General features: G+C 40.9%; 1 protein-coding gene across 1 annotated transcript in view; it reads left to right on the top strand.

Moving 5' to 3' along the window:
• Positions 1-7,688: 7,688 nt before the first annotated feature.
• The window catches only part of dipk2ab (divergent protein kinase domain 2Ab), a 45,621-nt gene continuing 25,616 nt past the window's right edge, over positions 7,689-27,693 (top strand). Inside the window, exons 1-2 of the mRNA XM_088322327.1 lie at positions 7,689-8,105; positions 13,865-14,744. Coding sequence (XP_088178453.1) covers positions 14,091-14,744 — 654 coding nt within the window. The 5' untranslated portion in view covers positions 7,689-8,105; positions 13,865-14,090. The remainder of the gene's footprint in view (positions 8,106-13,864; positions 14,745-27,693) is intronic.

Raw genomic sequence — 27,693 nt, 5'->3', positions numbered from 1 at the left:
AGCTAGCAGATCACGTCAAGTCACTCTTAAGTTATATTTCAGTACAGGAGGATAAAAATGTGTCAGCAACAATGCTGATTATTGCTAAAATATTGCTCATTTTAAAAATTATTTTTCTTTTTTATTACTTTTTTTGCAGTGCACTAAAAAAACTTTATTTTAGGGATTCACTAATCTTTTTTTTAACTCTAGTTTAATGTTTGTTTTTAATAAATTAAAATAATACAGAAAATGAAAAAAATAGTACTTAATTTCTTCTGATGTGTAGCTTTATTTAACCTATTTTTCCTGCAAAATAATGATAAATCAATGAGATGGAATATAGCACATAGTTATTTTCATTTTAAGTATCTTAATTTTCTAAAACGACTCAAAGGTGGGGTGTGTTGTTTGAGGTGTCCTTTAAAAGTTGAAAGTAAAATGTTTTCTTTAATTAAGTGTGTGTTAAAAATGGTGAGTTGAGTTCAAAAATCCCTTGTAGTTTATTTTCTACTGCGCCTTCTTACTTTTATCTTACTTTTAGCGAAGCTGTCTGGGGCAGAACACCTTAGACAAGCGAAATAGAGGGTCAGGTAGGGTGGTTATGTGTTGGAGAGTAATGTCATGCTCGTCCCTTCAGGTTTTCATTCTGCTTACATTTGTTAGTGTAGCATAAAATGTTGAAGGTAAGAAAAGGCAAGTAGAGTTCAAATGCCCACCCAAACCTCCCAAAAATTAAAAAAGGAAGAGTTTATCTGTGCGCTTCTAAGTAAGGCGTGGAGTTGCATGTGCATCATGAACAAGCTGACTGAGGCACCAATGATGACACAAGTCAAGAGATAAGGGCAGGGAGTCAAAAATATCCAAATTCCGTACAGCTCCTCGAAAATCAATCATGAAACCAGAAAAATATTTTCATTAAATATTGCTGCAAATAAAAAAATTGCTTTTTGGGATTGAAAAGACAAACATAATGGCCCTGCATTGTTGGGCTTGGCGTTGCAGGGCATTCTACTTGGGCGAGGTTGTTGGGGCCGTGGTTTGTAGAAAAAGCGGCATGGAGCCTCCAAGGAGTGTCAAAAAGCCGCATGACTGCAGGCAGCTTCAGAGCCACTGGTACACAAAACCAGATATTTTATCGATTTTGTTGGTATTTATTGGGGGAGCCTTGTCACACAAAACTTAGCCAAAAACATTCCCAGAAGCCTAAACTATATACCGTGTAAATTTTCACGATTAACGATTCAGCCGTTTTGGAGCCCATAAGTCACACAAACGCACCGAAATTGGAATATATATATATAAGTCTAGATGCTTCACTCACTTAATGTTCTGAATGTCTTCCAATGAGATTTCAAACTATGTGTACATAGGCAAATATAAACATGAGAGATTAGTGTATATTTGATTCAGTAAAGTCAAGTCAAGAGAATGATTATTTGTGAAGCCCAATCACATGGTGTCTCAATGGGCTGTTCAGACTACAGACTACCATTACACCATCTCCTTATCTGAAACCTACATGAGGGCAAGGGAAAAACCTCTACATTAAGAAGAGGAAAAAAACCTTTAAGGAGGGAGCATAACAAACACACTGTAAGAGTCACTATTTCCCTCTCATTATTTATGGTAGTATTGCTGTAAGGCTCTAAAATGCTCATGCCAGTGCAATTACCTTCATTACAGAATAGATTTTATGACTTCCTTATCCGCAACTGCATGACAACGTCTTTGTTATTCGGATACAGACACTGTTCACTTATAAATTATGCACAACACTCATGGCCTTATTTTAAGGGTCACCTGTGACACAGCCGGGTACGGCAGCACGCCGTGCACAATAATTGCCCCTTAGGCCGAATAGCACGCCATATTTTATCGGACCACAAAGTCCCCCGTGGCGCATAATGGACTCTGTAATGCAATGAAATCTTTATCTGCCCCCTGCAAGTTCCCCTTATGAATTAGACTTAATGGCGTGAAGTCAACACGGAATGGTTGCGGCCGGCGTAATGGCCTTTGTGCACGAACGTACGCTAATGAGGGAGAAGCGAAATGGGGAGTTGCACTTGGCATAGGTAATTTGCAAAGGACAAGGGTCACCATTTTCCCTCCACCTGTTAGAAAATATCACTCTGACACACAGGCAACAAGTAGTCTGGATTTTAATCACGTCTATGTGACTTGTTTAAGAAAATCTCTTCGGATTTGTATGGTTAATCACTCAAGTATTTGTTCTTGACTACTTTTTAAAATATGCAGTTTTTAAAATATTTGCAAATGCGGTAGCACGGTGACGCAGTGGTTAGCGCGTGTGTGGCACAGTTCTGAGGTCATGAAATCGAACCTCCTGTCTGGAGTTTGCATGTTCTCCCCGTGCGTGCGTGGGTTTTCTTCCGGGCACCCCGGTTTCCTCCCACATTCCAAAAACATGAATGTAAGGTTAATTGGTCGGTCCAAATTGTCCCTAGGTGTAAATGAGGGGAGCGAATTGTCTGTCCCTGTGTGCCCTGCGACTGGCTGGCAACCAGTTCAGGGTGTCCCCAGCTCACTGCCCGAGGATAGCTGGAATGGGCTCCAGCACTCCCGCGACCCTACTGAGGATAAGCGGTGCGGATAATGGATGGATGGATGAATTTGCAAAGGCCTCATTGAAAAGAAAATGGATATATCGTCTTATTCAAATCATTGCATGGTCAGACAAACAAACAAACAAAACCAAATCATACTCTCCAGTGATGGAATGCAATCAAACATTAACAATTATTTTCTCCCATATCTCATAGAAAGAAATTTAGAATATTAATTTAGAAAAATATCTGCAGGGACAGTTTAATTTTCGCACACAAACAAATCATCGAATTCAGGCGTGGAATGAATAGAATAGACTTATGAAAAAAATTTAAAAATTAATGCAACTTTGGATGTGTCATGATTTCTGATGGGAATCACCTGTGCTCGCTCATTTGGCGCCAGCCGCTGCAGGTTCTGATTGGCTTCCTGTCACTGTTTGAACCCAGTCCTGTCAGTCCCATGTTGTCAGTCCGTCTGCGAACCTCAGTGTATACTAGGCAAGTCTTTTTCGACCCTGACTCCCACCTGTCCCGTTTTTGCTGCCGTCTGTCTCCGGCTACGACCTGTTTTGATCCTGATCACGTCTGCTCTCTTGTCCCGGCTTAAGACCTCTCTTTTTCCCCGACTACGTCTACTCTCCCGTACTGGCTTACGACTCGTTTCCGACTTTGACCATGCCTTGCTCTCCCAGTCCCGGCTACCGACCAGTTTTTCCGTCCCTGACACCGCCATCGCTCGCGACAGAAGATCCACTTCCGTGTTCGGATCAAAATCCGAATACGAAAGCGACTTGCTTCCCGCGTCCAGCGAACACCGGGTCGTGGCCGTAGCCCTTCCTCTTTCTTTCAATAAAACTTGTGAGACACGTAACACAATTGGGTCCGATTTCCGTTCTGGTCCTGACAGGAAGAGCACCAAAACAAATGTGATTTATATTGAATTGAATTGTCCTTTTTATCAATGTTGCGACGTATTGTATGCAACGTGTTTAGATGTGGGTAATCATGTAATACATAATTTAAAGAGGAAAATAATATAATAAGGCAGCACGGCGGCGCAGTGCTTAGCGCTTGTGCGGCACAGTTCATGTCATGGGAACCTGTCGTGGGTTCAAATCCAGCTCCAGACTTTCTGTGCGGAGTTTTTATGTTCTCCCCGTGCTTGCGTGGGTTTCCTCCGGGCACTCCGGTTTCCTCCCACATTCCAAAGACATGCATTTCAGGTGAATTGGCCGGTCCAAATTGTCCCTAGGTGTGAATGAGCGAATGAGTTGTCTGTCCCTGTGTGCCCTGCGATTGGCTGGCAACCAGTTCAGGGTGTCCCCTGCCCACTGCCCGATGATTGCTGGGATGGGCTCCAGCCCCCCGCGACCCTACTGAGGATAAGCGGTATGGCTAATGAGATGAGATGAGAATAATATAATATAATAAGATACATAACATTAAAGAGCAATGCAAACTATTCTATTTGCAGGGAAATTCAATTGCGGTCTATTTTCATGTGCATCTACTTCATCGGATCTGTCATTCCTTGTGGATATTTTCACAGATTCAACTCGTCTTTGGAGTATATTATAAACTACAAAAAATGTTTGGGAGTGTGGGGTGTGGGGGGTGTTTCATATGAAATAACTTAATCAATAATCTAAATAATCTTAATATCATTTTTAAAAGGTTTAAGGGGCTTAGGATACAAAGTAAATGTAAAAATAATATGAATTCAGTTTCTCTTACAACAATTTTGAATAACAAAATTACAAAAGAAAAACAAGCTTTGAGAAAAGTTACCCCAATTCAGACCCTATTGGATTAAAATAAACCACCAAAAAAGTTCTTGATGATTCAAGATGGAGGTGCACATAGAAGCAGGAGTTAATGGCTCTCCAGTTTTTTTCTTCTTATGATTTTTTTTTAAATATTTCTGGCCTTATCCGTTGGCACCACCTTGTAATTGTTTGCCTTTTTATCCTAAAAATATTTTTCTTTCTTTATTAGGTAATGTTCACTACGTTGTGAATTGTGATCATTAAAAATAAAGGCAATTCTAATTGTAATTCTAATTTTATTGACCTCTTTCTCAATAGTACGTGCTGCATTGGTTTTCCTCGTAAAACTCAAACTTTACCATTGGTGCCTTAGAAAATAGTGGAAAAGCTTCGCAAAAACTAAAAAACAAACAAAAAAGAAATACCACAAAAATAGACTCCACATGCTTTTTCAATATTCACCTTTAGATGGCGGCGACGGCCAACAAATTCACGCTGCATTCAAAGCTTGAAGTCAGCGTACAGTGGTTAGACAAAAAATATCCAGCCGCCGCTGTCATTGTCCTATTGACCAGGAACGAGCCAGCCATTAACCGCTAATTAATCAATTTGTCATCGGATTGTGTGGATTGTGTTTGGCATGTGCATTACTTCTCTGATTACGATAGTAATAACATCGTCTCAAGGACGAAAGAGTCCAAGTGTTGTGTCGGTTACAAAAACATGCTCCTGCTTTTTTTTTAAATAGAAAAATATTTATTCAATCGGTAGATATTTTGTAACAAAAATTTAACAAAAAAACTTGCAGCAACTTTATTATTAAGCAAGATTTATCCATCTATCTATCCATCCATCTATCTATCTATCTATCTATCTATCTATCTATCTATCTATCTATCTATCTATCTATCTATCTATCTATCTATCTATCTATCTATCTATCTATCTATCTATCTATCTATCTATCTATCTATCTATCTATCTATCTATCTATCTATCTATCTATCTATCTATCTATCTATCTATCTATCTATCTATCTATCTATCTACCTATCAATATATAGATGGATACAAATATTTTTTAAGGCTGTTTTAAATTGAACTTTGTATCGTTACAATCCAGATTGTCATGAAACAGTCAAATGGCAATACTAAGTTAACTATTTTCAAGGGAAAAGAAAGTGCGGGGAAAAACATGAAAGGATAAAGTAGAAACCAAAATGATAATTATGTCATGTTTAACTCAACACAAGGGGAGATTCTTAATTTCAAAAGTGGTTGGGGTGCATGGTTAAAGGTTTCCTTAAATAGTTTAAAATATACATATTTTCTCTATTAAGTATGTGTTAACGATGCCCAATGAGTTCAAAGAGCCTATTGTTTTTTCACTGCGCCTGTTGAAGGGGTTCTGCCCTATACAGAACTACTGAGATATCCGTATGCCGGGCAGAGCTAGGCTGACGTAGTAAATGTTACCTGAAGTGACTGGGGCTTTATAGTTGATTTAAAGTGATCTGAAGTACGCTGTGAACAGTTTGCAAGGTAACTAAAAGAAACAACTTTTTTCTACCTGACTTCCTTTGAACGCCAATTACAAAAGAAACACTGGCCAAAACAACGACAACGACAAACCAGCTTAGCGTAGAGTAACCTAATTCAACCCCGGCATACGGATATCTCAGGAGTTTTGTATAGGGCCGAACTTCAACATTAATCAAAACCTTATGCTGTCATGAACCAGAACAGGATCAGGACCCAAACGTGTGACATACTCACACAAGCCTTTTATTTTACGGGAAATGGGGAGTCATGCACGTTAGCAGCAGTCTGGCGTGAGATGATAGAAATCCAGAGTCCGACGAGATCGATACCAATTGCCCGAGTTGATATCAGACAAATGGGGTCGATACCGGACAGGGCGGGGCAGACAGGATAGATAATGAAACAGGATATCTAAAAGAAACAGGACGAACAAGACAGGAACGAAAAGTGAAGAGAATAATAAACAGGACCAAAATAGACAGGAACAAAACTGGAAACAGATATTAAACAGGACAAAAACAAACGAGAACAATACCGGACAGGGAATGCCAACAGGGAACAGGACCGAGTCAAAACCCCACGTCTTGCGGGGCAGAGGTTCGTTGACGGACCGACAAAGGAAAAATGAGAGCACTGAGCTTAAAAAGATGGAAAGCCAATCTGTCAAGGCGCCACACGGGCGGGGCCAATTGAGCACCATGGAAACCGTGAGATATGCCCCTCTGGGTCAGATACCTGTCTGACAACACAAAAGTTACTACCTTTACACACATACAAAGTAAAGTGCGCCACCCCATGGACCAATCAGTGTTCCGGCTGCGGAGCGCATTACGCTGGAGGATAGAAGGTAGGGGGATGAGGAGGAGAAGTGTAATTTCACACTCATGGTCGTAGTCTTTTGTTTTTTCAGTTTGAAAATAGTACAAGTATGAAAATAAGAGTCCAAATGCCAACCCAAATCTCAAAAAAGATGAAGAAAGAAGTGTTTATTTGAGCCCGTCTAAGAGAGATTCGTACGTGCACTTGCCACGGAAGCAGTTAGACGGAGGCTGCAATGATGATTACAGCCAGAAGATGGCGTCAGCAAGAACATTTTGAAGTTACAGACGCCACCTTTATGCATATTATATATAACTTAGGCAATGTCTATCATGTTTAAATATGTAACCAAAAACACATTCATTAAAAAAAAATTGAAAAGCGTGTTTACATTTTGAATATTATTTGTCGGTATAACATTTTGCTATCCATTTCAATTTTTTCTTCTTTTGCTTCTTTTTTCCTAGGTTTTTACTTATTTGTACTGCATTTTTCTTATTTTTCACAATTTTCAATTTTTGTATTCTTCTTTTTTCTTCTCTTGTTTCTTTATTCCTGTTTTTTTACTTTTTTTCTTGTTTTTTCGTTTCCCCCTTGGTTTTTCTCCTTTTGTTTAATTGCTTTCTTTTTTTATTTATTTTGCTTTATTCTCCCCCTTTTCTAAGTCGTTTCGTGCATACTGTAACATAATAATTGGTAATAGTAGGTATGAAGGCACAAAATACATCTGAGGAGCTGTTTGGGAGCAGAAAGAGCCGGCTTTTTAGTCAGCCAAGCCGTTAGAGCACATATTCTAAAACATTTGGATCTTCCATTACTATTTCAATACAACAGAATTGGTTTGATAAAATTCGAGAGTTAAATTGATAGAAATGCGGCATTACTGAGGCCAAACTTCTACTTAGCGGGAGGCGTTCCCGTTGGAAAAGTCCCCATGGCAACGCAAGCGTAAACAGACGGCGGCTGTCGCAAAACGGCTGCTGTTGGAAAAGAGTCTCAGGAGAATCTATTGTGGTTAGACGAACCGAGTAGTGAACAGCTACTCCGACGAGAAGAGCGGAGGAGAAAGCCATATCTAACCCCCACGAAGGACACTCATGTCAGGCTCGACTATTTCGCGTGGAGGACGCCGAAAAAACTGCATTACAAAGACTTAAGAGCCTATTACTGAACTGTTTATCACTGGGCTAGCGGGCTAGCTGGCTAAATGCACGGGGGCAGGGGGAGCCGCTAACTGGGAAAGGGAAGAAGCTCGCGTGTGGTGATCGATGGGAAACAAAAACTTCAATCGAAACTAGCTTTTATCGTCTTTTGTTGCCTCGTTGGGGTCTCGATCACCCTTCAACACAACTTTGAAGAATGACTCAGTGAGAAGAAGAGACGTTTTTCCCCACACTTCACCAGGAAAGAAGGAAAAGTCACGCAGGTTTGTTGATGTCGGTTTTTGTGCTTCAATTTCACCTATTCAAATTTAGTGTTTTTAGTCCATGTAATTTTTTTTACAAAGCTCTGTGTGTTTTTCCCATGCACGAGGCTTCGCGTGACACTTTTGTTGCATTGTCTTTGATGAAATAAACCGATAAGAACATTTTCTTATCTGATGCCCACATCCCCACTATACGCGTGACCTTCTTTTGCAACAACACAGCAACATTTTTAGTCACCGGATGCTCGCTTAAAACACTTGGATTTGTATGGTATTGTGATAAATTAAATGCAGGATAAATGATTCAAGATAACTTTTTAAAAAATAGGACTGCAACAAAACACACGACCAATCTAATTTTTTTCGATGAATAGAATACGCTAAAATACTTTTTATTTCAGTCAATGTTGCTCGAAAACCATTATCATTAGTTAACCTTTCCCATGTCAGAAAATTTCACATATACAAAAACATATCTATATGTATTATAAACACCCCCCCAAAGTAAAGTAAATGTCTAAATCCGACCAAAACAATCTACCTACAAAATACGTTTTAAAAAGATCCCAATCTGACCAATAATTCTAAAAAATAATATCCCTGCTCAGTAATATGAGTTTACAATAATTGTGAAATTGATCTAACTGTCACCAATACGTTTTGGTATCAACGTCAGCTAAATGTTTGATCTTGATTGAACACAAGGAACATTTGCCGTCTATCACGAAAGAGCCAAAATTATAGTGGTGAATGTGCACTTTTGAGAAGCTAATATTGCCATGACTTCTTTTGAATCAAAGCAATTACATGAATATTAAATTAGTCAGTTGTTTTTGTAAGCGATTATAAGTCAAGTAATTGTTTAAATGTTGCATTTCTACATAAATTGCAGGATCACATGTTGCTATAACAGTATGTAATGCAAAAAAAAAAAAAGTTAATAAATGTAAATCCTGTGAGTCCGTCCCCATTTTCTGTCCTCACCCTGTCAATATTTGGAACATCATCTTGATAAGAACCCTTAACAAATTTGAAATCCATTTGCCATTTAAATTTACATTAATTTCCTTATTTGCATGACTCAACTTGCTTATTCGTCAGAGAAAAATGTTGTGATGCAAAAAAAAAATCGAGCGTTTTAACGTATTCATTTGTCATACAAATGAAACTTCCACGCCACCTGCAGAAAACAAATTTTGTTGGCCGCACAATGGACCCTAACTTGTATTATATACTCTCATTGTTGCCCCTCACATGGGCATATTTGTGACAACTGTTATTTAGGACGCATGGTGGCTGGGGTGCCATGTAGTTCCAGCTTCAAAGCTCTCCTAGGAAGACAAACTTTGCTATTTACCATCAAGTCCTGAAGTAAAAAAAAAAAAGTTAAATGCTTTAATCAATGAGCCGATGCACAGTATGAATAATTAGTCACATGAGTCTAGGAGGTGTCATAACCGCTTGGTTAGGCGCATCATAGGCAAAATAATACCGTGGCAACATGCTAAGCTTTTTAAATGATTTAATAATATTTTTGGATTGGTTTTCGTGCTGATACAGGACTGAATGAATCATTACTGTATTGGCTTTTTTAAAATTTTACCTGACGTTTGATGTGCTTGATCCTTTAAACAGAGGTAAATCTTTTTAAATCTCAACAAACATGAGGTCCTCAAACAGAAGTTGTAACCCCGAGATCTTTCAAAACAAACACAGTATATCCTTGGATTAATAATGTCACATGGAGAGAAGGGAGGCTGCAGTTCATTGATGCAGATTTTTTTCAAGACTTAATGTTCCACAAGGAGTTTGAAAAGCTTCTGTCATTGCCAGCCGCTCTCACTCCTGCTCTTGTGAGTTTTTTTTTTTGTATTTGCGATCAAACATTATTGACTTCCCCCAGTAGATAACCTTGGCAACTGGAGCCTCGCGTCGCAATGACAGCCGGGGTGGGAAAGTGGAAACCTCGTCTGATCTTTCAGCTGAAGCCGCTAGCAAACAGTGTTTTAACGCTTCGGGAGCTTCAGTATTTGTTCCCATTATGGTATATTGACACTACACACAGTAAAAATTAGCAAGACTGACTGAAGTATCTGTACATGGTCCTTGGTTTGTAGTTAAGTTCTATTCATAAGGTGGCATCAGAACCCACGTTTTATCACTGATGTACACTAACACAGCCGAAAAGACATGAATGCAGTTACACTCAATTAGTGTTCATTTGTATAGCCCTTAATCTAAGATAAACTGTAATGTTATGTGCAAGACAAGCCAGTAGTTATCAATCAAGACATTTTATGAAAAAAAATTGGTGGACCGCAAATGGCCCCTCGGTTTTATATAGTTCTATTAAGTAAATACACCTTTCCTGCAATAGACTATGTAAACGTTGGTACATTCCATTAGCTACAAATTGTTTGCTTTGTTGCCATGCTAATAGATCTCGATCATAATCCAAGGGACTGTACATTGTTTTGGTCAGGATATTAATCTGGATTGGTTCTCTGATCAATTGAGATCGACTTATCTGGATGAGTTTTAGATCCCAAACGAGTGCAAATAGATTTGGAGGCGTCTCTGGGTCAAAGAAAAAATGTGCAGAAATAAAAAAAAAAGGAACAGCTTACTGAGAATCACTGATTTTTGCACTAGAGATCAGCGTCTGACCATCAAACGATCAATAGTTTTAGACACTAAAACATGTGACGACGTGATTTCACCCATTGGTATTGTGCCCACATTTTATCTTAAAAGTTCACCTCAGGTGCCATGAGGGGAATTGGTTTATCCCAAATCATCCGAGCCCGCTAATATCTTAATCTCGATCCAGTTTTACTCGGCGAACAACCAAGAAGATTATCCTTGGAGGAAATACCCTATTTTATCAGGCTTATCTTGTCAAACCTCAACGCCGAAGACAAGGTGAAATATTAGAATATCCCCTCATCATCAGCTGCCCATTGCGACCTTTGTGATTCCGTTTTAAGTCAATACTGTGCCTAGCGATCTCTTTATCGTGCCCGGTAACGAGGCATTTTGCAGCTCTTGGCATCTGCCCTGACTGGAAACTTGCATTTTGCATGTGAGGTTCATTCCCTATGCATGAGGAGCGGGGCATCCTTTGATTTGCCTGCCTTACTTTGCCCCTTTCATGCTCTGTGTAGAAAAAAATAAAGCAACCCCCTCTCCCATTTTCCTCCCTTCCTCCCAACTTTGTGTAATTTGCTGCCTACTCTAAACAAGTTTTTACACTCTGTATTGTTCAAACCTCCTCCCTTTGAGTTGAACGCCTAAAGAGACACAGCGTCGCCGAGGTGAGACTCAATAGAGAGGCTAATTTGACACCGGGCACAATGAGGTTTATTTGCAACCATGAATGTATCTGGGCCTGCCTTTCAGCTCCGATAGGCAACATTTGGTGTAGAATAAAGGGTGACCAGCTAACGTTTAGAGCTTTAAGTCTCCTTTACCCTCGTCACAACTTTTCCAATCCAAAGATTCTAAGCTTTCTGTGTACTACGAGCCATGATTGAACACTGTAAAGACGGCGAGTTTAACGGCTTTGCAGGTGTAAAATTTATGAGCAGCAGCCAAACAAAAGGGGTATAATACCCACATTATGGCTTGCCGTTTCCAGGCTTGCATTAAGGCTGAATGTTTTTTGTGGTTATTGTTATTGTCAGAGCAGCAGACAGATGGATTTTTCATACCCGTTTTAGATGGTCACGCAGAGGCCAGCCTTTAGTTTATTTGCGCTGGTATCGTGGCCGACGCTTTCACCCCTTGTTCGGCTCCTGCTAAGGCACAAAAACTGCCGCGAGCGCTCTGCAATTAACACGGTCATTGACATAATCCAGGTAACGCTCCGTAGGTAATTGAAGCCTAACATTTGTTCTCTTGAGACGTTACGTGTTAGCTTGTTAGCCGCCTGCTCGCGCATCTCATTATTCGGTCCGTTTGGGAATGGTCACTGCTTTGAGAGTTAAGTGACTTCTACCTGCTCCCGTGGAGCCTCTTGCTGATCTTAGTTAATTCTCCTATCTACTCCTAGGATCTCGACTGCCACATTGATGTCCTAACCGCCTTTATGAGAAGCTAAATGGCTTTGATTTGATATCTTAAAGCAACACAGCCCCCCCTCCCCCACAACCCCGAGCTATTCGCTCCCCCACTCCTTGTAGTGAAATGTAGAAGGTGTCAACGTTTTGTTGTTTTATTTTCTCTCCACTAATTTATTTTCTTCCCCAACTGAATAGAGGAATAGATTTTTGGGGGGGACCCTGTCAAAAAATCGAGTTGGCTTTTTAGCACAAGCAAGATTGGGCGCTGATCTTGAAAGCTTATTCTACTTACGGTTCATTCATCACACTGTAGACATTTTTTAGAAGTCAGCGTGATGCTGAGATTTATTTTTTTCACGTTTTTTAGCTTGCTCTGTGTATTCCTATTTTTCAGAAAATGGCGTAAAGCATTACCTTGTACGTTTACTTCTCTGACATAACTCACTGTATTGTGGTGCTGACAATGTATACTAAATGCGCCCTCAACATTATTCACTCGTAAGCAATGAAAGTGGTCATGTTTTTTTATGACTTCATAAATCAGTGAATGACACCTGGATGTGACTGATCACCATTCAGGCTCTCCATCTTGTTTATGGTACATTATATGTGCACAGAGGCTTTACGGACCATGTATAAATCTCGTTTCGTCTTGGGGAAAAAATTGGGTGCAGCTGTACTTCCCCTTAATTGGAATCTTTTTATTTTTAGCTAAATTGGCCTAGGTAGGTTCAGACAACAATAGGGGTAGTTTCTTATCAGAGGCCCTGCAGCTGCTTCAAGCGCCGCCATCTCCAGCTCTTCGCCGCCGAGATGTGGGCCGAACACGAGGAATCAGTCTGCATGCAGGCAACGCTAATCCGCCTGCTCGTTTGCCGCACCCTCTCTATAGTCTGCTGTCCTAATAAGCATGTCCTAATGAGCTCTAATTGAAGACGGCTAATTTGCATGGCCGGCCCTATTGTGTTTCTTCAAAGATCTTAAAGCTCAAAGCACTTCAAAAGCTGATTGGGAATCTAACACGATTTGGTTTTAGCTGAAGTCGCTCGCCCTTGATCCGAGATTGTCTTATCTTTAATCTGCGCTCATTTCTTGAAGTCAGCTTTTGCACGAGAAGTTTTTACCTGGTAAATATATATATTATATTTAATTATAAGTTTGAAAATGTTAACAAGTGACTTTTTTAAAGATGCCTAGCTTTATAAAAACAGGAAAACCATAATCAAAGATTGAGTTTTTCTCTCTTGGCAATGCAAAAAGAGATTTGTGCATCTCAGGAAGTTACAATTGGAGCACTAAAACATTTGGCTGCCTATTCGGAATGGAGAGGAACACTGCTTTACTTTTCATTTGTTATCTGACTTAATAACCGTACCCATCCTTTCTTAATGCTTTAACTGCAATCGTAGATAAAATGCTTTCGCAAGAGAGAGAATGTTCAAATAGGCACTGGCAGCTTTATTGCGTTGGCTTTGTGCCATCTCATCTATGGACAAAGTTACAGAAAGCTCTCAAATGAACCAAAACAATTGGACTTTCTTTAGCAATTGTTTGTATTCAGCAATGGGCCTCTTGCGGGGTATTGCACATTAAGTAGCCATTTACAAGTAAGCCAAGAACAAAATGGATAGCTACAGTTCTGTGATTTCCTTTTTATTGTTCTAATGAGTTTCTTTTGCTTTCTTTTAATTCTTTTAGAGGCTTTCTGGCTGAAAGGTTGCCATAAACGGGAAGCTGGTTGAACATGACTCACCAGCAATTTCCAGGGACTGCCAACCTTGCCCGATCTTGTGGCTTTAGATGCCAACCTGATGCACCATGACAAAGTGGCATTAAAGTAAACTCGTCAAAGACCATCTGGATACCTCCTCCTTTCACCAGATCCTGCAAGACTACCCGTGCCCTATTCGGTCCTGTCCCCATCATGCTGCGCTTCCTTCCTCTAAAACTCGGCCGCATGTACCGCTGTCTAAAGCTCCTCTTTGTGGTGGGACTGTTTGTCATCCTGCTGATGAACACCCACAATCTATTTGCTTCGTTCCAAAAGAACGAGCTGACAGACCGTCGCTTCATCAACCTCAACAAGTGCCCTGCCTGCTTTGGTACAAGCTGGTGCCGCAAATTCATGAACGGCCAGGTTTCGTTCGAGACGTGGGGGCGCCTGCGCTTCCTGGACATATTCAACGTCAAGAATGTTTACTTCGCCCAGTACGGTGAGCCCAGGGAAGGCACGCGCCGTATTGTACTGAAGCGGCTGGGCTCCAACCAGGAGTTGACAGAGATAGATCAGAAGATCTGTAAAAGGGCCACTGGCAGGCCACGCTGTGACATCATCCAGGCCATGTACAAGACTGAGTTTGCCAGGATCAATGGTGACGTTCGACTCCTTACTCCAGAGGTGGTAGAGGGCTGGTCGGACCTGGTGCACTGTCCTTCTCAGCGGCTGCTGGACCGCGTAGTCCGGCGATACGCCGAGACAAAAGACTCTGGCAGCTTTCTCCTCAAAAATCTTAAGGACACTGAGAGAATGCAGCTTCTCATGACCTTGGCGTTCAACCCGGAACCACTTGTCCTCCAGGTATGGTTTGTCCCAGTCACCTTAGAATCTTTATTACTACAGCAATGTGGCACAGCCCTAATTAGGGCAAAGACGGCCCAAATACTTTTTCTCAAGTCTTTGGGATGTGGGAGAATGCTTATTTTATCTAGCTATTAGCATTGACAGCCTAACTGTAGAAAAAAGATGTGTGGAGGAGTGAGTTGAAGGTACAACAGTCTCCTTTTTCGTCCCTGGCAGTCTGGGATATCTGATTTCTTTCTTTTCAAATGTTTTTAATTTTTGATTATCTTCATTGAAGGTTTCAATGATTCAATCTTGTTTCGATAGCATGTAATCGTGGCACAAGACGTTTTTGAAGTAATGCCACGCTTAGCTTTAAACAAAAAAAGATATTTTGGTACAACACAGTAGGAATTCCAGTGCTGCATTTGCTTCTATATGTAGATTTTAGAACTATTAAACCCACGCAAAATCTTTTGACAACACAAGCAGTCCTCAAGAACACGGGTTTGAGAGCTGTGGCCTACTGAAACATGAGAGGTTTCTGCTGGCGGCGATACTGCATATTTAACACTATATGTAGGGCATCATTGAATTATTCAAGATTGCATCTGTAAATGGTCCAAGTTGTTTTTAATTTTAATACTTGTCTGTGTCCGGTGGGCTGTCGTCATCTGTGGGGGGGACTGCTTTGGGTGTCATATGCATATCACAGGCCTGGCACATCCTGTTTAGTTTATTTTAGTTTTAGAAGACAAATCCTAGGTTTTTTTTAGATACACTGTTTTATGGTCTTGAATACAAGTCATGTATCAACTTTTCTTTTTTCTTTTTTTTTCTGTTCCGATTCTTAGGTACATTTAAGAGAACATTGTCTTTAAGACACGGTGCACATCTCAACAAAGTTCTGTAAACATTTTTAAACAGGTAGTCCCCACAGTGTCATGGAAGGAATCAGCAAGTCTTCTTTTTGTGTGTTTTTGTGATAATAATTCCTTAATGATTTTAAGCCAGAAGGGATCTAAAGAAAAGTCACATTCTTAATTCTTCTATATACCGTACATCGCAGTTTGTATGCTAAGCTTGGATAACAGAGAACGTTTGTGTCGCCTTGAATGTTCTAAAGGCTCTTGTATAGGTGGCCAGTTTCACCGCTCTCTGTGATTTACAAGTGTCCGATCAATTTCAATTTCAATCCACCATTGACTGTGTCTCGACAGAACAACAATGGTCACAGACATGTAGGCATTCAATAACTTTCGTGCTGACCTACAATGCTTGCCAGCTTTTTACTGAAGTCAAACACCTCCAGGCATTCCACAAGACAAAACAAAGAAAAAATGCGATCAGCTTTTATCTCCAGTCGATCCATAATGCCTAATTAGCCTTGTGTGGTCGCTCACGCTCTCATTTCTGTCGCTTCGCTCGTTTCTGTCTTCTGTTTTTGTCAGCGTATTAGTGCATGCTCCACAAACTCTGGATTATTCCATCACTGTGGCCTCTTGCCATTCTCCATCTAGCCAAAGGCTGGGTGATTTAGACCCACGGATGAAACCGTAGAAACATGGACACTTTCACGCCTTTCATGTTTATTTAATCGTTGCTTTTGCTCTGCATAAATATCCTTTGGGTGGCATGGACATGCAATGCAGGTGTAGCAGATGGTTGGCATTGATAACAGACTGCAAAATCTGTAACAAGATTCACAAATGGTACATTGGCTACGCTGGTCAAAATACATCAAAAGACCCTCTGCGCAAGCTTGGGTAGCAGTAGACTATAAAAAATTAATGGACCCTATAGAGATTGAACATGGTGTAGCACCTTGATGTCTGTTTTTCACCAGAGGTTATAGCTGCTGTGTGAAGATTTTATTTCACAGTAAGATAAGCGAGGACAGAGTTAATGAAAACCTTGTCGCTTCGTTGCTATCTTCAATACGTTTTTGGAGGTCTTTTTCTTGAGATTCATAATCTTCAGTGTCTTCAGTCCAACTGATTTCCTGTTGTCATTGTTTGGCAGCAGAGCGCTTTTCTCCAGCTTTATTCACTTGAATAATATGCGTAACATTTCTACTGTCTGCTCTGAGAGGCAAGCTCTGTCTCTCGCTCTCCCTCAAAACGGCTTGTGTTTTTGCTCTTTTGAAGCCACTGGCAGTAAATCATCCCTGTTTCGCTATGAGACACCAGACCTCTTTTGTCAGTGGGAAACAATCTGCTTCACTGTTTTGGCTCGGGCCAACAATGGCGCATTTCTGTGTGTTTTGCTGTATGTGACGCATACACAAACACAGCCCCCATTTCTCTGTTACGTGCAAGAATATTTGGCCACGGGGAATAAATATTTTCAGAGGTCAAAGAAATACCATGGCAAAATATAAAATCCTGGTGGTCTTTTTTTTTACATTCTGAGCTGAATGCAATGCTGACCCTTGATGGATAAAAAAATGAATCCCTGCAAGTTTATGATTATTCTCAATCAACGTGGAGTTAAGTTTATTGATTGCCATTTACTGCTAAGACAGTACAATTAGTTTGTTCTTAGCGAATGCAGACAACCTTAGAAAAAGGCTTGATGCCATTTCAGACAAGCTTTTTGAATAACCATTCATGTATAGCATACAACATGGAAATGGTGAAAAGCTTCAAAGTTCCAGTGTGACATGTATAAGCTCTGTTTTCTTCACATAGTCAAAATATGCTGGATCCAAGGTTTGGTTTGAACCTTCCAAATAACCGAGTCATATGATGCCAATAGAATCGGCCTCTTACTCAACAGTGGCATCGTAATTAGTGTATCTAAAAGTCATAAAGAGATGCCTGAGGCTAATTCTTGAGAATTGATCCAGGCATATTTGAATTGATCGTTCTCCCTTTCCTACTGTACATCGACCTGTGTGTCCGCAGTGCTGCCCTTTTTCAACACAGTTTGGGACGGCTCAGTGAGCATAACGCCGCATTAGCGAACGTGAAAATTATTTGCGTGCCGATGAGTGCCTCTCGAGTCATGGCACGCTGGCTTAGTTGAAATTCACAAATTACTATGCTCTAATGCGCTTTATAATTATCTCAAGCACAGTTAACAGATTTTTAGGGAGTATCTCCTCATACACTGACCAGTCCTGTTGGATGCGCCCATGAAGCCATGTTGTACGTTGTTGTATCATTTCTGTTACTTGATGCCAAGACTAATTGTAACATGATGAGATCGCCCCCTGGAGCGATTCATATTGTGGAAAAAAACATATTGTCATGCCGTATAAGCGCTTGTGATTAGGTAACACGCCACAAGAGCGAAAGCATTGGAGGCTTGATGTGCTCCCTTTAAAGATGGAAGAAGCCTTAGGATGTGTTTATTTAGATCTTGCCTCTCCCCCACACTCACTCATAAAGTGCCTTCCTCTTTGAAGTTAATTTGCCATTCTTGGGCTCTCTCCTTCGGCTAAATGGCTCACTAATTCATCAGGTGATGCGTGTGTTTGATGGGGTACCATACATCGGGCCTGAACGGAAATTAGTTAGATCTTTCCTGGTATTCTTTTCCAAACAATTACGAGTTGGCCAGGAACATGTGACTGCGCTAGCACCTTCTTTCTTTTTTTTGGTAGAAAGACTCCGTTTTGCTCAGTGAAGCTGAGAATAAAAACTGACAGCCTGCGGGCTTCGCTTAGCCAGCAGTACTCTCGTCCAGACTCAAATCTTTGCCGCTCTCCCCTGTCCTTTGCATAACCACCTTTTCAAGAACCACCTCATCACTTAACACCCAGTCCTCGGCTGACACGGACATGCTCATCAGGAAGATCCTATGGCATTGCCATTTGTTTTTCCGTGCATCTGACACCCAACACCGCATTGCAGGGAGAAACAAAGTATCTTCACACATTTGATGGATGACCTTATCTTTGATGCCTCAAAGATGTTTGACAGCAGGATCTTGGTGTAAATGTGTACGCAAACACATTTATTGGTCTATCAACAAACAGTCCGGCTGCATTGTATGGTCCCCCTCAAAGGACACTGTCTCTTTGCCATGTTGTTGAGTTTAACTAGGTTATGCATAATTGGTCACGATTCCCACTTTTTTTGGAAATGTAAGTCCCAGCAAACATTGAAGGTCCACCAGGCGCAACTAGGGCAAAGGTGACAGCTGAAATGAGGCCTCTCAAGACTGAGTCATTGCATGGTAATAAATTCTTCCAAAAGTAGCTCTGTTACTGTGTTTCACAAAATACACTTAAAAGAACATTGACTTGTTTTACTTCCATTGAAGAGTGATTCTCATCTCTCGAGAACTCCGTACAAACACGAGATGTTTAAAGGTTGATCATGGGAAAAAGATAAAAACATAGAGGAAGTAAAACTTGAATACAATGTTGACAAACTAAACCTAGAGGCCACAAAAAACGACAACAACTTGTATTTGGTGCAAAACGGAGGGAAATAGAAACAAGTCTCGTCTGATACAACCTTTGAAATTTAGTTTTTCACTAGGGTTCTTGTAACTGCTTGCATACAATCATGTGGCATGTCTGTGTGTCATCTCTTTAATTCAGTTTCAGTGACTGAGGATTATCGTTAAATAGTCTTTAGTGCTGAATATCTTTTTATTCCCGGCTCCCAGGAATGGCGACAGTCCTTAGCACACAAGAGAGTTGTTTTGCTGCTTAACCCGTCTTCGAGTGGTCCCAATCCCCCTTTCATTATTGTTCCAGCCTTTTTGTGTACAGACTGAATCCTTTTAGGATAGGGAGTTATCCGGGCCCGGCTCCCCTCTTTTTGGTGCCCTCATTGGATGGCTTGGCAGGAAAAGGTCTAACGAGAGCCCGTGTTGTACAAGCAGGAGTCTTGTGATGTTGTCTCCCATTTGAATGAGTCTGTCTGCCTGTGTCACCGTAATCCTCAACAAACACATGCCCGGCAGCTGTGTTTGGTTAGGTGAGAATGCCTGTTGTCAAACCCCCTAAGAAGCACCCCTGTACCACCCACTAGCACCCCTCCTCCTTCAAACTCTTGCTTCTTCCCATTGTGCCAACCCACTGTTGGGGCCACTAGTTATTCCGCGAGTGGAACCAGATTCAGAGCTCACTGTGGACCTTTTAGCACAACTGCAGCCTATAGCCATAAATAAAAAAGAATCTCTTTGCTTTTTGGATTGTCTGGGGACTTCAGCTCTTTTGCATTAGAGCAAGACTGCCTTTTAGCACGTCAGTGTTCCCTCATCAAGAAATTGTCATTGCCATAAAAAAAAGGCACTTTGTTCCTGTCAGGGAAATATCCACAAATGATGTAGTCCCTTTAACTATCTCAATTCCCTCTTACTGCCTTGGGGACAGTGTAACCTCTCTGTGACTGTTTGGTTCATTAAATTCTCTTAAATACTGACTTCCTAGATGGCTCCATCTGCAGCAAGCTTTAAAGTGCAGGGTCAGTCTGTCGCAGCAGTCCCTCAGCAGTCCCCGAAAGATAATTGCCCGCTGTTCTGTAAAACACAACTCTTGATGCCGAGGCCTCAGACACACAGAATCTAGGTCCAAAATTCAATTGGATTCCTCCCCAGCCTGCGTGGGCAGCACATCCACCCAGACTGATTCAACACCGATTGCCTTTGACTTTTTACATTCCTGGGTTTCCTGGTAAAAGGGATTTATGAGCTCTGTGCATGCCGGCTCAGGTTCAGGTCAGCTCACAGTTATCATTAGAAAGCACTAGGCCCACCCCATGCCCATTCCTCTTTCTATTTTGCTCTTATTTATTCCAATTCCCCATGCACAGATTTTCTTCATTAATGTGCGTTATTTTTGGAACTGTAGAATACTTGTACTGTATCTTCATTTGATCTCAAATATATTGAAAAAGTAAGGACAAAGAATATGTTTTAAATAATATTGCAGTTTCTAGTGCCAGTGCAAAATACTAACTTTTAAAAGGATTTCAAGCTTGGCTTGTGTAACGCTCAGCTAATTGATATGCATTGATAGTACCTTTGCTACACAATGAATAGGAAGCAGTGTGTGTCTGGGCCTCTCTAAAAAGAAATGACAAGTCTGCACTAAAATAATAAACCAATTAAATTATTTGTACTGTCAAGTTCTTTAAATTTTAGAGAACAATTTTTTTCCCTTCCCAGGAGGCTACAAGCGTCACACAGGGTGTCTACCGTCTTTGAACAGCATCCATGAGGGCATTTATAATCAAATGACACTCCATATCTTTTTTTCTCTCGACGATTGGAAAAATCCTTTACTCCAAATGACTATTGCTGTCTGGAAAATTAAAGCTTTGAGAAACGTTTCTGTCTTAAAAGACTGCTTTTGAGAATGGCAAGAAGACATTGAGAAAGTTCAGGGTATTGCTGCTTGTCTGCTAGGACAGGGCTTCTAATACCGCTTCCCCAGTGAGACTTGAGCGCTCGCTGTAGGCTACCAGACTAGATTTGAGACTTCAAATTGGTTCCAAAACGCCAGAAGGGGCTCACTGCACCATCCTCCATATGCACAAAGTGAATAAGAAATGTCTGCCTGCTCCTTCGCCCTCCTGACTCCAGGATGGCAGTCCCAGCTTCACGGAAGAACATCCCACTTCACCGCAAAGATGAGATGAGCCTCTATTATAAACTGATTGAGTCATGACTGGAAATTCTGTTGCATCTGACAAAAAAACATTTTCTCATCGTCGCCTCCTGAGTCAGGTCTTGACTTGCTTGGAAACGGTAGCGTTTAGTTGAGGAAAGAACATTTTGACAATTTAAACCTTTAACTACTCTTGCGGCCAATTACAGTATCCTCCACACCATAGGGTGCACAAGATTATAAGGTGCACCCCCAAAAATAGTCTTAGGCATAAGGCGCAAGAGGTCCAGACTAAAGTAAGGGCTACTGTGTGTATTTGTGAACAGCCATTTGGCTCTATACACATTCACATTATGCCGCACCCCTCGACCACAGAGTCCCATGTTACCCAACCCTGGTGGGGTAAGCCAGCTCTGGATTAGGAGGGAGAAATTTAGCCAGGGACCAGGAGAAGATGGGCAGTGACTGGCCATCACTGCCAGCCCGCCAACTTGAGGGCGTTGTGGTTCAGGGTCGAAACGCCCAGTGACGGTTGGACAACACCTGATGACTCCTTCTCCTGGTTGAAAGCTACAGTCACTTTTTTTGGGGTGACTGTTAAGAGTAGCACTATTTTGTGTATGTTATAATTTGAGGCAATAATGCAATTATAGACTGGTCAATACGCGTCGCCGACCAAAATTGCAAAACATTGTCTGCAAGGGAATCAAATTCGAGTAGTGGAGGTGAGAGGGGGGGCATTTGTAAGGATTATTGTTCTATATTCTTTACCAATTATCCATTATCGATCAAATCATAGTACGCTACAAAGCCAAGGAGCCGAGACACTTGCTCTCAGCCAAGAGGCTGAGTCAAGGTCCTAGCCACAGAGCCAAGTAGCGATTAGTGCGAATGCACCATTCCCGGAGGTACTGCAATATCGGAGCCTGGAGCCCCAACACTTGAGCACTAGACCACCTGTGATATGGATGACATACGAAATGTCATCAGAGGTTATACCATTATCAAACTATTTTTACTCATGGTGCATTTTTTATAGGTAAAACAGTCTCTTCACTTCTATGAAGCGCCATCACCCCCCTTTACAGATTCAGATTCAGATCTACTTTATTGTCATTCTAGTACACGTGTATACAGAACGAAATGTCGATGCATCTGACCCCCACAGTTTCCTTGAATGTACAGATATAAATAAAGTTGTATTGTATTTTGGCTACGTATAGTATTTTACCATAGTGCCGATAGTGCAAGAAGAGTAGCTAACCAGATGTGCAAAATGGGCAGTCAGGTTAACAAGTCAGGTACACAGTAACATTAACACTGTAACAATAACGCCGTAATTACAATAGTGCAGAGAGCAATGTGCAAGGAGTGGCAAGCTATAAAAAACTGCCAGTAGTGCAAAAAGTTACGGGTCGCACGCAAGAAGAGAAGTGCACGCTAAACTAAACTTGGCATTATAAAATTAGTTTTAATGTAAATATTGCGTTAATAATTATGGACATTTATTCTAGGCTATGCAAAAAACAAAGGTACCGTTTCCCATTGGTCATTTGTATTGGAAAGAACTTCTTGCAATTGAAAACATAAGCTACATATCACTGTTTATTTTGTCTCAAAAATATTTAAACACGTACTGTTCAGATTTATGATATATTTGTGATTTACTCAAGATCTAAAACTCAAATGTCTAGATAAATGCACACCCAAGATTAAAAATCATATATGTAAATCACGGATACATTTGCGGATCTGTAAAATAGACTATTCACACCATATTTGTTTTTTTATCTATTCTGAATACATTGGAAAATTTGGTTTAGAAGTGGCACGGCGGCGCAGTGGTTAGCGCGTGTGCGGCACATTTCTGAGGTCATGAGATCAAACCTCCCATGTGGAGTTTGCATGTTCTAGCCGTGCTTGCGTTGGTTACCTCCCACATTCCAAAAACATGCATGTCAGGTTAATTTGCCAGTCCAAATTGTCCCTAGGTGTGAATGAGCGAGCAAATTGTCTTTCCCTGTGTGCTCTGCGACTGGCTGTCAACCAGTTCAGGGTGTGTCCCCTGCTCACCTCCCAAAGATAGCTGGGATGGGCTCAGGCACCCCCGCGACCCTACTGAGGATAAGCGGTGCAGATAATGGATGGATGGTTTGAAAGTCCTTAAAAAGCGCTTGAATTAGGTCATGAAAAATATTTACAAACCCAGAAGTTTAAGGTGCTTTGCGTAATTTCAAAATACTCTACTTGCTGAGGCCATCATCTGGCTGAAATCATCATTGCAGCTCCTTTTGTTGCGCGTGCAAGAATGGAAAATTTTTAGGAGGGCTGAAATAAACTCTTCCTTTTTCATCTTTTTGGGTGTTTGGGTTGGCATTCAGACTATTTGAAAGTTATTTTATTTTTTCATTTTTATTTTACTTTTCACCATTTTCATCCTAGCAGAAAAGAAAGCCACGTTAACGTGCATAATCTTGGTCACTTCCCTTCCTCCATAATGCGCTCTGTGGCCAGAACACCGATTCTAAAAGTCAGATAAAGGCAGATGGGCATGGTGGAAAAAATATATAATGGCTTTTTGAACTCAGTCAGACATTGATAACACATAATTAATCGAGAAAATATTGAATTTACATTTATTTCGGACACCTCAAACTACGCAGCCCACCTTTTGAGTCAGCAACATCAATTTGATCATTGAATGCCCGAATGCGGTAATACACAGTAAAACCATGTACAGTGGAACCTCGGTTCTCGACCATAATCCGTTCCAGAACCCTGTTCGAGAACTGATTTGTTCAATCACCAAAATCATTTTTCCTATTAAAAATAATGTAAATCGTTTTAATCCGTTCCAACACCCTGAATGTTTACCATGAATGTTTAACGTAAACATGAAGCTAACCCAGGCTAATCGTACGTTCGCGTTATCGTAATCTTCCGTACGAAAGATTACGCTAACACGAACGTGTAAAAAAAAAAAGATAAAGAAAATATAAATAGGATTTCTTACCTTTGTGGTGGTCAGCAGAAGGCGCATGCTGTATTCCCTAGCAAGATCGGAAACTCGCACACCTCTTTCAGATTTAGCTTTCTTTCTTAAAGGCAATAGTTGTACGAACAACTTTTCTTTTTTCACCTGTCCTGGTTGCACCGAACTTCTTCGGAGGCATAGTTAGGGGCTAAAACACTCCGTTCACCGATATTAAAAGCGAAAGCAAAAAGAGGCAAGTGCGCACGTGATAACAGTTGGTCACGAGGGGTGGGGGCGATCTACACGATCTACACCCATACGCCGCTCAGCATCGCACTCTAACTCACGCATTACCGGCGTTCGAACTCCGAATTTTTGACCGAACAGCGAAGCAAGAATTTCTCGAAATTTTTGGTCGAACACCGATTTGTTGGAACTGAGAGGCGTTCGAAAACCGAGGTTCCACTGTATATAAAACCTTGTATGGTAATGCATACCTAGTTGTTATATGCATTTTTAATTTTATTGACTGTATTCTGCGGTATATAAGGCGCTCTGTGTTTTAAGGCGCACCTTCACATTTCTGGCCAAATGGGATTTTTTAGGTGCACCTTAAAGTTTGGAAAATATGGTACTAATTTCCTCTGAGTAGACTATAATGAAATTTTGGGGGTGGTTCGTTTTACGGGTTTAGTCTATAAAAGCACCACAAGTGTGTGTGTCTGATTGGCTTCCCGGGGTAGCCAAACCAATATCTTGGGAGCTGCTGATGTTTACTCGGCCCCTGAAAAGAGGTTGTTATCAGCTCCGGTCACGTTGCATTTTTTCATTCATATGCAGTGGGATACAGTTTCACGTCGACACACAACCGAGAGCACAAAGAGCCTCTTTGGATGTCCGGCACCCTCCCCCAAGTTGTCCAGTAGAAGGGCACGTCTTTGTCAGCCAGTGTCAGGACGCAGGTGTGTGTTCCCCGCGACGTTCGTTTCATCCTCCTTCTCTCGAGGCTGCCCATTTGTCTGTGGCCCCGTTTCATTTGAGCCTTCACCGATACGCCCCCTGCCTCCACCCCCAGGAGGACGCCAGTTTGTCTGTTGTATTAAAGGGAGGGAGGCAGAAAGCACACACGCCTCTCAATGCTGCTGTTGTGAACCGGCGCTACCTTTTACATTCGATTAGTAAGAGCTGGGCCTGGAAGTCACTGCGAGGTCACCTGCAATAAGAGCACACGACTGTGTGTGTTTGCCAGTGTCTAGTAGTACTTGAACTTGCGCTTGGAAATCATTGCAGAAAATGTTACTCTTTTGTATTGATTTCCATGTATTTGTCAGTGGATAAAGAGCAAATGAGTTTGCTGTTTTTCTTAAAGGAGCTGTACAGAATTGGAAACTTTTAGTCTTTGCCGCCATCTCCTGGCTTTTGTCAGCAAGCCACATTTATTTGAATAGCTCTTAATCACAAAATGTCTCAAAGGACTGCACAGGTTACAATTTCTACACACCATGATCTTAAACCTACAAGGGGTCAAAGAAAAACTCAAAAACCTCAGCATGAGGAAAATCAGAAACATTGGGAAGGGGGTTTCACAAGTAGTAATCCTCCTTTCAGGATGGCCAGGGTCATCACATTTCCTAAGTGCATTTCTTAGATGCGTTAAGGGTTTATGTTGCCGTTTGGTTCATACTTAAGAAAAGGCTTCTTTTTACTTGAGGCAGACCTTTTTTACGTTTACCATTTTCGTGCTACACTGGCAAATTGAAAAAAACCCTGAGGGAATGAGCATGTGTTCAGCCAGTGGCACTCCCGTGAGCCCTCATTCCTCGAACCTAATGTGTTCTGCCCCGAACAGCTCTGCGAACAGATAAAAGAAGACAGGAAAGCAGTGTAAAATAAAGCATAAGCTTTTTAGGACCCCTCAAAACAACGCACACCACCTTTAATGTTATGTCCTGACATAGCTCTACTGTTTTGCTGGTATCTGTTGTGCGTCTTTGTTTTTAGTAGGTTTCAAGTATTTGGTTGCACCCTTTTTGAGGCAATGTAGTATATATATATATATATATATATATATATATATATATATATATATATATATCACAGCCATATCCCCCTAGTGGGAGGTGGCTAGAGTCATTTCTGACTCTTTTTTTGGGAGATTGATCAGAGGAGGGGATTCCCAGCCCCCTCGCTCAACCCAACTAAGGTTTTGATGTTGCCATTAGGTGACCAAACCCTCCAATTCCAACCCCTACTGCTGAATGCCAAGCAGGGAGGCAACGGGTACCAATGTTTAAGTCCGCCCAGTCTCGGGGCGGGCGCCATACCCCCAAGGCCACCGAGCTGGTTTTAAAAAACGATTAGTGTAAATGCTTTAGTAATTCCTGGCAAATGATCATGTTGTCTAAATGGATAGTACAACATTTTTCTTATCACTTTGGTCACTGTGGCTCAGGAGAAACTACATGTTATTTATTTTGGCCAATAATATTTGATGTTATTTTTGGAATTATACAGTATTTTTATCTTGTTTTTCAAGTGTTATTATACTTTTATCCCGATTTTCTAAAGCTGGAATCAAAACAATTCTTAAAATCAGCAAAAAATATCTGCTAGTGGAACAATATATTTTTTACTATGTTCTAACTTTTTTTGTGTTCCGTAAAATGTTAACTATAAGGCAGCACCCAGTCCATTTTTATAGGAAAAAACATTATGTATATACGTAAGTCGCACCTGAATACAAGCTGCAGATTAAAACATGAGATATTTACGAAGAAAGACAGTACACAGAAAGAGTAATAATAATATATGATAACCCCTTAAAGCCGACGTAACTCACCATTACGTCCCCTGGTGCATGAATAAAACTAGCATAAACAGACCCTCAAAAGGTATCAATTGAAAAGAGCTAACTACCATATTTGGAATAATTGTACAAGTCTTTTTATTTGTAAACGGAAAAATGTGGCGAAACAAACACGTTACAAGAAGGAACGTCCAATGAAGCAGAAATGTTTTAGGCAAATTCCTATTTATTTGTCGGCATTATTGTGTGTTTTGGAATAAATATATCACATGGTTGGATTCTATGGATTGTCCTTGATGTAACAAAGCCATTTTCGCGGACATTCAAAGAAGTTGATGACGGCCCGGGATCGTAATGTTACGCCGGGTTATACTTCCTGTTTCTTTGAAGAGTATATTTTGAAATTGTGCTCATATCTTGAATCCCAAGAGTTTAAGCTTCTCAATGATATGTGGCATGACCTTTATCAGTGACTGGTGAAATCATACAGACACGTACTGTATTTGTTTATCAAAAGTCCAGCTTATGTATGTACAAAATGGTTTTTTCCTTTAAAAATGTGCTGGGTGTGGCTTATAATCAAGTGTGCTCTATAGTCCGAATTTTTCGGTAATTATGA

The sequence above is a fragment of the Urocampus carinirostris genome, chromosome 18 (assembly GCF_059441175.1).
Source record: "Urocampus carinirostris isolate Australia breed hairy pipefish chromosome 18, RoL_Ucar_1.0, whole genome shotgun sequence".
NCBI lineage: Eukaryota > Metazoa > Chordata > Actinopteri > Syngnathiformes > Syngnathidae > Urocampus > Urocampus carinirostris.
This window is presented reverse-complemented; position numbering and strand designations above follow the sequence as displayed.